General features: G+C 49.0%; 1 protein-coding gene across 4 annotated transcripts in view; it reads left to right on the top strand.

Annotated features, from left to right (window-relative positions):
• The window catches only part of PAX7 (paired box 7), a 136,430-nt gene extending 124,800 nt beyond the window's left edge, over positions 1-11,630 (top strand). For all 4 annotated transcript variants that reach the window (XM_061601063.1, XM_061601061.1, XM_061601062.1 and 1 more), the window contains exons 10-11: positions 4,842-5,088; positions 10,196-11,630. In XM_061601063.1, the coding sequence (XP_061457047.1) occupies positions 4,842-5,088; positions 10,196-10,311 (363 nt within the window). In that variant the 3' untranslated portion in view covers positions 10,312-11,630. The remainder of the gene's footprint in view (positions 1-4,841; positions 5,089-10,195) is intronic.
• Positions 11,631-12,589: the final 959 nt, after the last annotated feature.

Below are 12,589 nucleotides of genomic sequence, written 5' to 3'. Positions count from 1 at the left end.
GCTGCCTCTCCCCATCCCTTCTGGAGGGGTTTCCACTAGTTGTGGTGGATAGCCCTGTCCAGTTGGGCCTACAAGGTGCCCCTTTCATTCACGAAATAGAGTGATGCGCCCCAGAGTATCTTATTTCTAGTGCTTAAAAGCAGTTCCCTGGCCAGTGCTTGGCATGGAACAGGAAGGGCTGCCAATCAAAACAGTGCCTCAATTTAGTTGTTGCCAGTGAAGCTTCCAGATTCTGCCCTCCGCCATCATTCAGGAATGTAATCTTCATATAGCACCAATGATTTGGTTTTATGCTCTCTCTCTCTCCCTCCCTCCCTCGAATACCCACCTGCCCTCAAAACCTTGTAGGCTTTCCCCGCCCGGCGCCACCTCCCCCCACAACCTCCAAACCTAAAATAAAGCTATCGATGGCCAAGATTGGTTTGCCTAATTGTGTTTGGCGTGCCAAAGCCATCTCTGTTTTATCGTAAAGGGCACACATTTCGCGGCTTGAGCCTCCGCGTCCACAGGCCCTAAGGGCCAGCTCAGAAATGGAGAGAATTAATTACATTTTGAAACAGGAAAAGGAAAATCCCCCCTTTTTTTAAAGTGTGCGAGAGAGAAAGTGAGAGTGATGTAACCCCAGAGGAAAGAATGTGGGGGGCTCTGTAGAAATGGTGGCAAGGGGGGAGGGATGGAAAGCCCCTCCCCCCCAAAAAGGAGAAGAGACAGTGACTCATTGAAGGCAATCTTATTAAAGTCTGTCAGAAAATGTTGTCTAGTTCGTATTTTCCCCTCACAATGTTGCATCTAAAGTTGGTCACATCTACTCAGAGCAGACCCATTGAAATTAATGGACATGACTAACTTAGGGTCATTTAGTTCAGTGGGTTTATTGTGAGCAAAATTTAGCTGGCTGCAACCCCCTTCTATTCTGAGTGACCCCCTGGTTTGGGCTCCTGGAAAAGGGTGGCCGTACCAGCTTAGAAAAATTCCGGTTTGAATCTCACCACGACAATGATTCTCACTAGGTGGCTAGGAATGAAATGATCTCCCTTTCAGTTCTCTCATTTTCTCATTGTGGAGATTCAGTTCTCCACATTTCTGCAGCAGCTGGCTTTAAAAAGGAAAAGGAAACAAATCAGCATTTTAGTGTGAATTTCTCTTAATAAACATAGTTTTGCATGCAGTGTTGACTAATGTGTGCCCTTTTGCAAGCAATTTTCCCGTTTATAATGCATTTTTGTACACACGTTTCCATAATATATGCATTTGTGCAAACATTTACTTGGCTGGCAAAACTCATTGCAACACTCGGATAGGTGCGAGCTTTGAAGGATGGATGTTCTTTGGTTTTCCGATTGTCAGAAAGTGTGGATTTGATAGATTTTTCTCTCAATGCAAACTGAGTTGAATTTCTCCTCCTCTCCCTATAGGTGGCTCTTGAGCACAACCTTACTTTCTCCATCCCAGAGCCAAGGTGTGCGGTAACGTTGTTGAAAGATGTGTCTCTTTATTTCTCCATGTATGAATTAACATCTGAAGTGGAGGCCCACGGAAGATTGCAAGGTTCTCTTCCGTGAACCTGCAAACATGTGGCATGAATCTCTTGGAAGCCACTACTGGAAATCTTAAAGCCATGCCTTGTATCTATCGTTGCACTGTGTTAGGGAATAGCTAGCCCTACAGATGCTGCTGGACTCCAACTCCCATCAGCCCCAGCCTTCATAGCCAATGGTCAGAGATGTAGTCCATCAACCCAAGGAAAGCCACAGGTTCCTCACTCCTGCATTCAAAGAAGGCAGAGTTGTGATGGAGGTAACTAGGGGCAGTAAAGGCAAGTAATGGTCTAGTTCAGAGATGGGGGACTTGTCATCCTCCAGATGCTACTAGACTGCCAATTCCCATCAGCCCCAGCAACCAGCATGGCCGACAGTCAGGGATGAATGGAGTTGTAGTCCAGCAATGTCTGAAGGGCACCATGTTGGCTACCTCTGGAATACACCCTTTGCGGGCACAGTCAAGTTGCCAGTTAGCTGCACTGCCTCTCGGCCTCACCTACCCACCCACAATTAGGGATATAACTGAGTCAGTTGCCTCCCGACTTTGCACTTGGGCTTCCCAGAGGGATCTGTTTGGCCCCCTTGGGGAACTGATCCAGCACGGCTCTTCTGATGTTCATAGATGGGGCCACCACCTGGTGATGGCCATGTGAGTAAGATGAAGCCTCCATATCCAAGGCCAGTGTACCTCTAGATACCAGTGACTAGGGATTACAGGCAGGCTGTTCTTATGGACTTTGCTAAGACATTTGTTAAGAAGAAAATGAGGCAGAAGAGGTCTGGGGTAATGAGGATGTTGGTGGGTCGCTTTGGGGAACCGGATGCAGGACTAGACGGGCCTTGGATCAGAGCCACTAAGGCCCTTCCTGTGTTCTTAGCTGGATCAACCAGTAGCTATTGTACATGAAGAGGAGATGAGGCCTCCATCTTCAGAAGCAGTCTACCTCTGAACACTGGATGCCATAAGCATCGAGGGGTGTGTGTGACAGTTGCCTTTGTGCTCTGCTTGTGAGCTTCCCAAAGGGATTGTGTTGCTTCCCCCAGACTGTCACTGCTTCCACCCAAACCCTCCTCAAACGGCAAACCTAACTTCATGCCAGCACTTGATTGGAAGCCTAAAGGGGGGATTTGAAGGGACCGATTGATAAGAAGCGGGAACGGGGTGGTGGTGAGGGCAGGGAGGCTGCCAATCCCCCTGATTGACAAGATGAGCAATTTCCTCCCCTGATAAACCCCCTTTTGGAGGCAGAGAGGCTATTGATTTTTTGTTAGTGACGGCATACGCTCCAAGAAGTAATAAATTATAGGAAGCAAGGTCAAATGTGGAAGAGGGGCGGCAGGGAAAATAATCCTTTCCTCTAGAGTTCAGCTCTCCAAGTTAAAAAAAAAAAACACCAGCAGGGAAGTTCAGAAGAGCTTCAGTAGTTGGGACTGTAGTGGCGTCAAGGCCGACTGGCTCAGAGTGGCCCCTACACACATCGGAAGCTGCTGAATCAAACCGTTGGCCAGTCTACTCGGTGCTGTCTGTACAAGGGAAGAGCAACCAGGAACCCTCCAAACGTTGTTGGACCCCAACGTTCATCTCCCCTGACTTGTCACCATCCTGGCTGGGGCGGATGGGAGCAACAACATCTGGAGGGCCACAGGCACCCCATTCCTTGCCTGGAGATGCTGCCGGTTGAATGTGGGACCTTCTAACTGCAAAGCAGGTGCCCTGCCACTGAGCTATGAAGAGGTCCCTGGCTCAGTCCCTGGGAGCATCTCCAGATGGGGCTGGGACAGACTCCTGACTGGCTCCCTGGAGAGCTGCTGCCAGTCAGGGCAGGCAATGCTGAGCTTGATGAACCAAGGGTCCGACTCAAGATAAAGCCTCTTCCTATGGTCCTAGCCTAGACATAGGGTTGAACTGAGCTATATTCGGAGCCCCATCTGTGATGTTCCTAAGAGTACAGGAAATCCTGCAGGCAACTGAAGGTCAATACCCAGAGTCCTGCCTAGCTGATTCGGCTAAGGGGTCACTCGACTGGAGGAAAGTGGGAGTCCTCAGACCATTTGCCGGGTGAGAAATAACACCTGTTTTGACAGAGTAAAGTTCTCCCAATAGGAGGATAGCTTCCTTCCACCTCTTGCCGGGCTTGAAATATCTTCAGTTTAGTGCATTAATTGAGGTCAATAAGGTTATGCTACATTTTTTTCAGATTTTTCTCTTTTCTTTCCATAAAGAGGCTTTCAAGTTGCACCGCTGGCCTCCCAAGGTGACCGCCAACTCCTCGGCACTTTGCCAAAACCAAACAAGGTGGCCACCGATGCTTCCTGAGGCCCCAGCATTGCCAGGGGACTTGCCTGGGGTTTGAAAAGGAGTCCTGTGTCACCGGAGGAGGAAATGGCTTCAGAAGAGGATTAGGCAAATTCATGGAGGAGAAGGCTATCAATGGCTGCTGGCCACAAATGATCTTCCTCCTTTGTAGGAAACAGTGTGCCTATGAATACCAGTTGCTGGGAATAGCACATGGGAGGTGAGGGTGAGAGTGCTGTTGGGCTTAGATTCTGTTTGTGGGCTTCCCATTGGGGCCTCCGGTTGGCCACTGTGAGAGCAGGGGGCTGGACTAGACGGGCCTCCATTGGCCTGATCCTACAGCCAAGCTCTTCATATGTTCTTAAGCCTACCAGTAATAGCGATCAGCCACAAGAAATGGATGGGTCCTCCATATCCAGAAGCAGTCTACCTCCAAATTCCCATGCTGGGAATCCCAAGTGGAGAGAGCGTTGCTGGTTCACTCAGGCCCTGTTTGTGGGCTTCCAATAATGAGCAGGTAGCTGGCCACGTGAGAGCAGGAGGCTGGCCCTTTGGCCTGATCCAGGCTCTTCTAAGGTCCTTATCTCAGCAGAAGGAATCGGGTCTTTCTCCCTTCCTCCTTGGGCTGAAGCTGTTTAGGGCTTTGAGCCTGGTGCAGTGCCGTGTCGTCTTAATAGGCCCTCCGTTCCAGGGGAGGAGGGATGGATTGTTAAACCACCTCTTGGAGGAGAATAAGGGGGCCTTCCTAGCCATTCTCAGCCCCCTTTGCAAACAACAATCCCCAGGATTCGTGAGGGGGGGAGCCATGGCTGTTTATAAAGTGGCTTCATCATGCCTTCATTGTATAGTGTGGATGTGGTCTTTCTTTTCTGTTGATCTACCACATGATTAACGCCTTCCTCCTCCTGGCACTCAGCACTGTTTCAGCGTCTGGCTCCCGTATCCCTGACATTGTCTCAGTGTGCTCACCACTGACTCCGGTCTCTCCCCTCACCACCCCACAGGTGATGAGCATCCTGAGCAACCCCAGTGGGGTCCCCCCACAGCCGCAAGCCGACTTCTCCATCTCGCCCCTCCATGGCAGCTTGGACACTGCCAACTCCATCTCGGCCAGCTGTAGCCAGAGGAGCGACTCCATCAAGTCCGTTGACAGCCTCCCCACCTCGCAGTCCTACTGCCCCCCAACCTACACCACTACCAGCTACAGCGTGGACCCGGTGGCTGGCTACCAGTATGGACAGTACGGGCAAAGTAAGTATCCACCAGAGGATGAAGACTTGCCTCTGCTTCCGCTCTGTGCCTCTGGATTGGGGAGGGCAAGTTCAGCACAGGTGGTCATGCAGAGGGGCGACAGGTAACCTCCTCTGCATTTCCAGAGGCAGATGGAAAGGGAGCGGTACAGAGAACCATACTGGAGGGCAATGGAGACATTATTTCCTGAACGAAATAATGAATAGACAGCTTTTTCAGATTTATTGAACTGCATGTTTACATTTTTGATGTGGCATCCATGGTTCTCCTCTGCCCCATTTTAGTCCTCACAACAATCCTGTGAGGTAGCTAAGCTGTGAGACAGTGACTGGCCCAAGGTCACCCAGAGAGCTTTATGCTGAATGGGTGATTTCAACCTTGGTCTCCCATGTTCTAGTCCAGCACTCTAACCACTACACCACACTAGCTCTGAGCCAGGATATTTTTGGCTCACCTGAGCCTTTATCTATCTAGATGTGTAAAGTGGCCCCTATTTTCCTAGACTTCCAAATGCATCCTGAAAGTCCAACCTGCATAACCAGGTAGAAGATAGGCTCCTCGAAGGCTACTAGCCATGATGGCTCTTAGAGAGAGAGAGAGAGAGAGACAACACGTGGCTTCCATCAAGCCTTGCAGAGTTTGCAGCAGAAAATGTTCAAGGCCAAAAGAAAGATACGAATGAATGAACTGGGATGTGTTTAGCCTGGAAAATAGAAGTGTGTTGGGTGGCCAGGAGACCTTTGGGTAACAAATTTAATCCACAACAACAATAACACTCTCCAAACACCCAAAGAGCAGTCGTACAGAAGAGGGCAAAGGCTTGTTCTTTGCTAGATCTAACAGGCTTGAGTTGCAGGAGGGTAGATTTTGGTCAATGGCAGCTGGGCCACTGGGGCAGGCAGGGCCTGCCCTGCCAACCTCAGCCTGCACTCACTTGCCTGCCTGCTTGCTTACAGCCACGCCCCTCTGCCTTTAATGCGACAAGCATCTTAGGTTTCACGCAAAATTACCCAGGAAATGGGACGCCCAAAGGGGGCCTCGATTAGAAGCAAGCAGCGAGGTCCCCGAAGCAAGGTCTCTTGGTCATTTCCAGGGAGGTGGGAGGGTCAGCTCGCCTCCCGGTTGGCCGGGGTCAGCCAAACAGCCCAAGAGGTTCTCAGCCAGACAGTTCACCTGCCGCCTGTCAAAGCCAGGGAGAAGTGTGTGACCCCTCGGAGGTTTCTGAAGGGTTGTCCTTCCCCTCCCCTCTCCAGCGCTCCCCTTTTCGCCCAGGGCCCATTCCAGGGTGACCTCCCTTTTTAATGTGCTTCGACTTCTACGGCCAAATGAAAACCGTCTGCCACTTCAGAGGGAGGGGCTTGAATGGCTCCTTGCTTTCCCCCCCCCCGGCCCCCTGCTCTTTCCTTCTTTTCTTGGGGTGGGAGTGAAGGAGCAGTGCTTGATCTGTGACCCCCTGACCTCTGCCTCGCTTCTGGATGGGAAGGCCAGCCGCACGTGCTATTGATAAAAATCTTAAACAAATTCCAATGCCATGTATTTCCAATAAAGACGCCCTGGGGCCAGGCGTTAGTCACACCCTATGTGTGTGTGAGGACGAGAGGGGGGGAGGGAGAGAGAGAGCAGTACTTAAATAAGGAAGTGCAAGGGCAGGAGGGGAAGGGGGGATAGGTCATACCACTTGATGAGTGGCAGGGGCGAAAACCATGCCTTTCCCCTTAATTTCCCTTCCCCAAAGTTTCTGATAAATGAGCAAGGAACTCTCTCTTTAAAAAAAAAAAAATCCCTGAATTAAGGTACAATTGCAGCCCAAAATACTGACTTTTTTGAGTGTAGAAGGTTAGGGGTAGCTTCAGAAGTTTCGGGGCTCAGCTCCCATCAGCCAGAATGGCCCGTGATGAACAGGAATGATGATAGGAGTTGGAGTCCAGCAACATTTTGAGGGCTGCGGCTTCCTCATCTCTGCATTAAAAGGAAGCAGAGTTGTGTTGGAGGTAACTAGGGGCAGTAAAGGCAAGCGATGGTCTAGCTCAGGGATGGGGAAGCTGTGGTAGCCCTGGCATTGGCTCCAACCAGCAGGAACAGTATTCAGGGATGATGATGGAAGTTTGCCCAGCAACAACTGGAGGGCCACAGGGTCCTCACCTCTGCATTAAAAGACAGCAGAGTTGTAATGGAAGTAGTTAAGGGCAGTAAAGGCAAGTGATGTTCTTGTCCGGGGATGGGGAAGCTGTGGCCCTCCAGATGATGCTGGGATCCAACTGCCATCAGCTCCAACCAGCATAACCAATAGTAAAGGATGATGATGGAAATTTGCCCAGCAACATCTGGAGGGCCACAGGTTGATTGGAAGGAGACAGGTTGAGACCAGTATAGCTTCCAAGGACACAACAGTGTATCATCCAGGGACAACTCTTCTGGAAGCAGCTGATTCTGTTGCATCTTTGCATTAGGAGAGATTGAATGCTGCAATCATAGATGAGACAGTGAGGCAGGAAAGCCAGAGCAGTGACTCATACAGAGATGCAGCAGGGACCTCCTCTGTGTCTGTATATTGTTTTGGACTCCTGTGAGCTTTTGATTTCTTTATTTCTTATAGCAACACCTCCCCTGCCTCACCCCCCCCCAAAAAAATCTCTTGCAGCATCTGCTGCCGTGCCTTGGCACAGAATTTGGAAATGAACAACACAGGCAAAGTTTTCCCTCTACCAGCTCTGATTGCTGCCTTTCTGTGACCTCTCTCCTTGACAGGAACCTCATCCAAAGCAAGGAGAGAAGGAATTCTTGTGGAGGGGAGGGGCGAATTCTTTCTTTCTCTTTCTCCATTTTTTTTAAATTAAGCCACCAATGGCTAAGTGACGCCTAGAGCGGGTTAAGCAAAAGTCTGACCACGCTTCGGAATGCATTAATTCCCAAGGAGAATTAATTTCCCCAGTTTGTCCTGTTTGATCTCCTCCTTCCATAGGAGTTCCCAAAATCTAAGCTTGGCCAAAACGGGGAGGAGAAACCACCTGCTTGGACTATATATTTTATTTTATTTTATTTTATTTTGAGTGAAAGGGCCGCAGAAGCTCTTAGCTTCAATCTCCAGGTAGGGCTGGGAGGAGACCCCTGCCTGAAATCCTGGAGTACTGCTGCCAGCCAGTGTAGACAATACTGAGCTCAATGGAGAAAAGCAATTCCTGCATCCACTCTCCTGTACTCCAAACAGGATGTTTGTCTTCATCCGGGTATGCAAATGGATGGAAATTTGCACTAGCTACTAAGGAACCCCAAAATGCAGAGCTGTCCCAAGACGTTTGGCTACCTGACACAAAGGGCAGGTTGACATGAAACACACACACCCCAATTCCACATGCAGGAGCTGAATGCACCTTCTTCAACGGGGTAGCGCTCTTCATTGAACCTGAGTGGAGCTCTGGGGGTCCTGGTAGCTTACAGAGTGGATGATGAGAGAGGATTGGCGGGGGGGGAAAGGGTGGGCTCCTCTTGCTGTCCCCTATTATCATCCGCCTGAGGTGATTGCCTAATGCAGGGATCATCCATGTGGTGCCCATGGGCCCAATGGTGCCTTTGAGGTCTTTTCCCAGTGCCCACAGAACCTCTGGGTTCCCCTCACATGCGTTCACTGTCCCCTTGGTCATGAGGTGGTACGGATCGTTACCTTTCTCTCCCTTGAAAAGTGCGTAGAGGTGAAGGAGGAAGTGGAGAAAGCCACGCACTTTCCCACTTCCTCTTTCAACTCTACGAACTTTTCAAGCCTCAGGTTAATTTGGCTGGAGGTGGCTAGAGGGGGTGGCACCTACAGTACTCACTTAAAAATCCAAAATTGTGCCCCAAGAGGTCTAAAAAGGTTGGCCTAACGGTAGGACCAGGCCAGCCTAAAAATTATTCCCCAGCCTGACGTCATGAAACGGCAGAATCAGACTTTTACGTGCAGCTTGAAATCACCTCTAAAGTCCATCAGGGCCTCTTCCAAGGGGCGGGGGGAGGGCCGTGCCCCAGCTGAGCTGTGATCTCAGGACCAGAAGCAGTAAAGTCTCCCGTTCTGTCCTAGATGATGGCAGCAGAGGGGGGGGGACACAGGGAGGAGATGAATGGAGAGGTGCCAGATCAGAGCACTCCCGGCCATTCCCAGAGGCCAAGGCTGTGCTAATGATGCTGGTGATGGAACGCAGAAGCGTGAAAGGATTCCTAATGGATGTGACAGGTCTAATAAGATTTTTTGCCTGGAAGGGACCCCCCTTTGGGGCAGGACGCTGACAGGATGCTGACGGCTGAAATTTGTTTACCCATTGGCACCGACGGTGCCTTCCTTGCCAGCTCCTTATTAATCTAATTTGTGACATTAGAATGAGTCGGGTGGGCACAGAAGTTGACTGAAGCTCCGCTAATTGGGAGTGTCAGCTACTGGGATGACCTGGTAAAATAAAATAGAATAAAAAATTTAAAAGAACTTTTGCTCACCAAACTTTTTTTGGGGGGTGGGACAAACAAATTTGGGATCTCCCAGTCAATCTGAAAGGCCCCTGTATGATTCTGTTTGTTACAGCCTGATCAAAATCTTATTTTTAGCACTTTCCAAAACTAACTCAAGGTCTCTGGGTTGGCTTGCGTTGACGCTACAGGGAAAATACAGGATGTGGGCGTAATATGCTGGTCAAATCCCAACTTTTGTTTTCAAATCAACCAAGTTTCTAGACCTCTGTTTATTGGGTCTGGGCATTTGATGCTTTGACTTCCACAGCAAATTTCCCAAGCAGGCTTACAATGTGACAGCCAAGAAAGACTGAAAGATGTGCTGATAAATGCCAAGTGAAAAATCAAAATGTATATTTTGTTGTATAATATTTTTTCACTTCTCGACAGATGGAGCGAGAAAATATGCAAATTTTATCCCCTGAAGCTCCATCTTCCTAATCACTGGAAATCATGTTTAACCTCAGCGTTGGCTTCCTAGATTTCACCAAACATGATCTATACTCACACTTCATAGCCTTAAGGACTAGGAGCGTACTTTTTAAAAATTAAACTGCAAATGTTCCTTCTGCAGGATTATTTGCACATTCTATCTTGTGTTGCTCATTTCTCCTTTGCTTGCTTTTCCCAGCTGCTGTTGACTATTTGACCAAGAACGTGAGCCTCTCTACACAGCGCAGAATGAAGTTTGGGGAACATTCAGCTGTGCTGGGTCTCCTACCAGTTGAAACGGGCCAAGCTTACTGATGGATCCAACCATATAAATTATCCTACACTGATAGTCTACCACCAATGAGAGGGGGGGAAATCCCACCACTGCCACCAGCCTTCCAAGGACTCACCTCTATCCACAGCCTTCTCCTTCTGAAACCTTAAGCATCAGACCTTCCAAATCTTGCCTCCACTTGGATGGCAAAGAGGACTGGGGAGGGGAGGAGGAGCTTTCCACCAGTCCAAATTCGTACTGTGCATATGCACGCCAATGGTGACTTTGACACTTTCAAAGGCCAGAGACAATGAGTCTGGTCTAATGGTGTGGGGGTTTTCTTTGTTGTTGTTCAATGTTGGAGCCCTCCTAGCCAATTCTGTATACAGCCAACGCTGATGGACCTTCCATGGATGTCGTCCTGGGCTTAGCCACTGTGGATTCTGTTTTCTTCATAATTATATAGGTAGATAGGTAGATTCCTTTTATCTGCCCACTTGCTCACCCTCAGTTCCATTTTGTTATTGTACATGGTCAACATTGCCTATGGAGGAGGAATCCTGTTGATTGATAAGTGTTGATCTTGGGACCCAATTGGGGGAAACAATGGGACCAAAAATGAAGATGTTATCCTAAAAAGGGTGAGGTTACATTCCAAGACCAGGGACCAGTTTAATGGGTGTAAGGGGAGCATGTGGGAAGGGGAAAATTTGATGTATGTTGTAACATTTTCCCCCAGTTTTGGGACCACTGTATCTGCAGGAACATGGGATGGAATTTTGGGGGAGCTAGAGAGATAGGTACACAATGGAAGTCTTGCAACTTCCTTTGCCATTCTGCTGGGATTGGGTGAAGATGAATTGAAACCATTCAGCTCAAAGAGCAATAAAACAGCTCAGTAGGACCAGGGCAGGTCACAGAATATGTAGCAGCCTGGATTTGAAACAAAAAGGGGACAGCATATGGCTTTTGAAATTGCCATGTTCTGGCAATCAATGAAGCCAGGTTCATCAAAAGGCATAGGATCCCTTGTTGGTTGGGCTGTCAAAAAATCCCACGCCTCTAAACATTGGCTTCAAATTGCATGGGGTCCTGTTGAATGAATTGATTCCTCTACAAGACCACCATATGATGACTGGTAAAAACTGTGTGTGTTTGGGAGTGGGGAGACAAGGAAGGAATTCTTCATTTAAATTCTCCTTCTGGGAGATTTTGATTGTGACAGAGCCAGTGGCATCTAGCTTGCCACAGGGAGTGTTCTGTGAGAGACATTGCTAGGTATTTAAAAGACTCAGAACACAAGCCTGAGACACCACTTTGCATAAAATTCACCTATAAAAATTTCTATGTACCCATTGAAGATTGGGGACCTGTGGCCTTCCAGATGTTGTCTGCTGGGCCTGATGGGAGTTGGAGTCCAACAAGATGTCAAGGCCCACAAGTTCTTCATCCCTGCTTTAGATACACATTGAGGCTGACTCTGAGTTCAAAAAGCCATCTCTAGCTGTGAGGGTTTGCTCTGAGCTGTTGTGTGCCAGCAGGATTTTCTGGGCACCGGGCATTGTATGTGGATTGGGCCCTCCATCCCACTTGCAATCTTTTGAGAAGGTCAGCTCCTTACGTACATATTGGAATGAAAAGAAACGCCTCTGGACATATTAAGATGGCTGATGGATGGGGTTTCACTGGCACTGTACTCTGTAGTGCTCCCAGTTGCCCTGTTAAAAAAATGTGGGGGGAAGTGGCACGCACTAATGCACCCCTAGAAGCACCTATCCCAAATAAGAGGGTTACCTCTTCAATACTGCTTCATAGGAAAGAATGTAGGAGAATTTCCAGGGACAGGAGAATGCAAAGGCTGACTGGCGCTGGTAGCCAATTCTCCAAACAAGGATACGTCCTCAAAGAACTGTGGCTGTGTGCTAGAGCATTTGCCTTGCATGCAGAAGGTATCACCAGGTAGGGCTGGGAATGTCCCCTGCCTGAAAGCCTGGAGAGCCACTGCCAACATAGTGTAGACCACTGCTCTTCCACCCTTGGTTCTCCAGATGTTGTCGGACGACAACTGCCAACAACCCCAGCCAGTGTAGCCAATGGCCAAGGATGATGGGAGCTGTTGTCCAACAACGTCTGGGGACTCAAGGTTGAAGAACAGTGGGGTAGACAGTGCCAAACTAGATGGACCAAGGGTCTAACTCAGTAGAAGCCAGCTTCCTATGTTTCAATGTTCCTTTACCAAAACCGGTAGCATTCCACAGCATGGATACCTAACTCTTCCTCCTGGGAAAGGGCTGGAACTCAGTGGCAGAGATACCTCTT

Source organism: Rhineura floridana, chromosome 18 (genome assembly GCF_030035675.1).
Source record: "Rhineura floridana isolate rRhiFlo1 chromosome 18, rRhiFlo1.hap2, whole genome shotgun sequence".
NCBI lineage: Eukaryota > Metazoa > Chordata > Lepidosauria > Squamata > Rhineuridae > Rhineura > Rhineura floridana.
The sequence above is the reverse complement of the archived record's forward strand: the minus strand, read 5'-3'. Positions and strand labels throughout refer to the sequence as shown.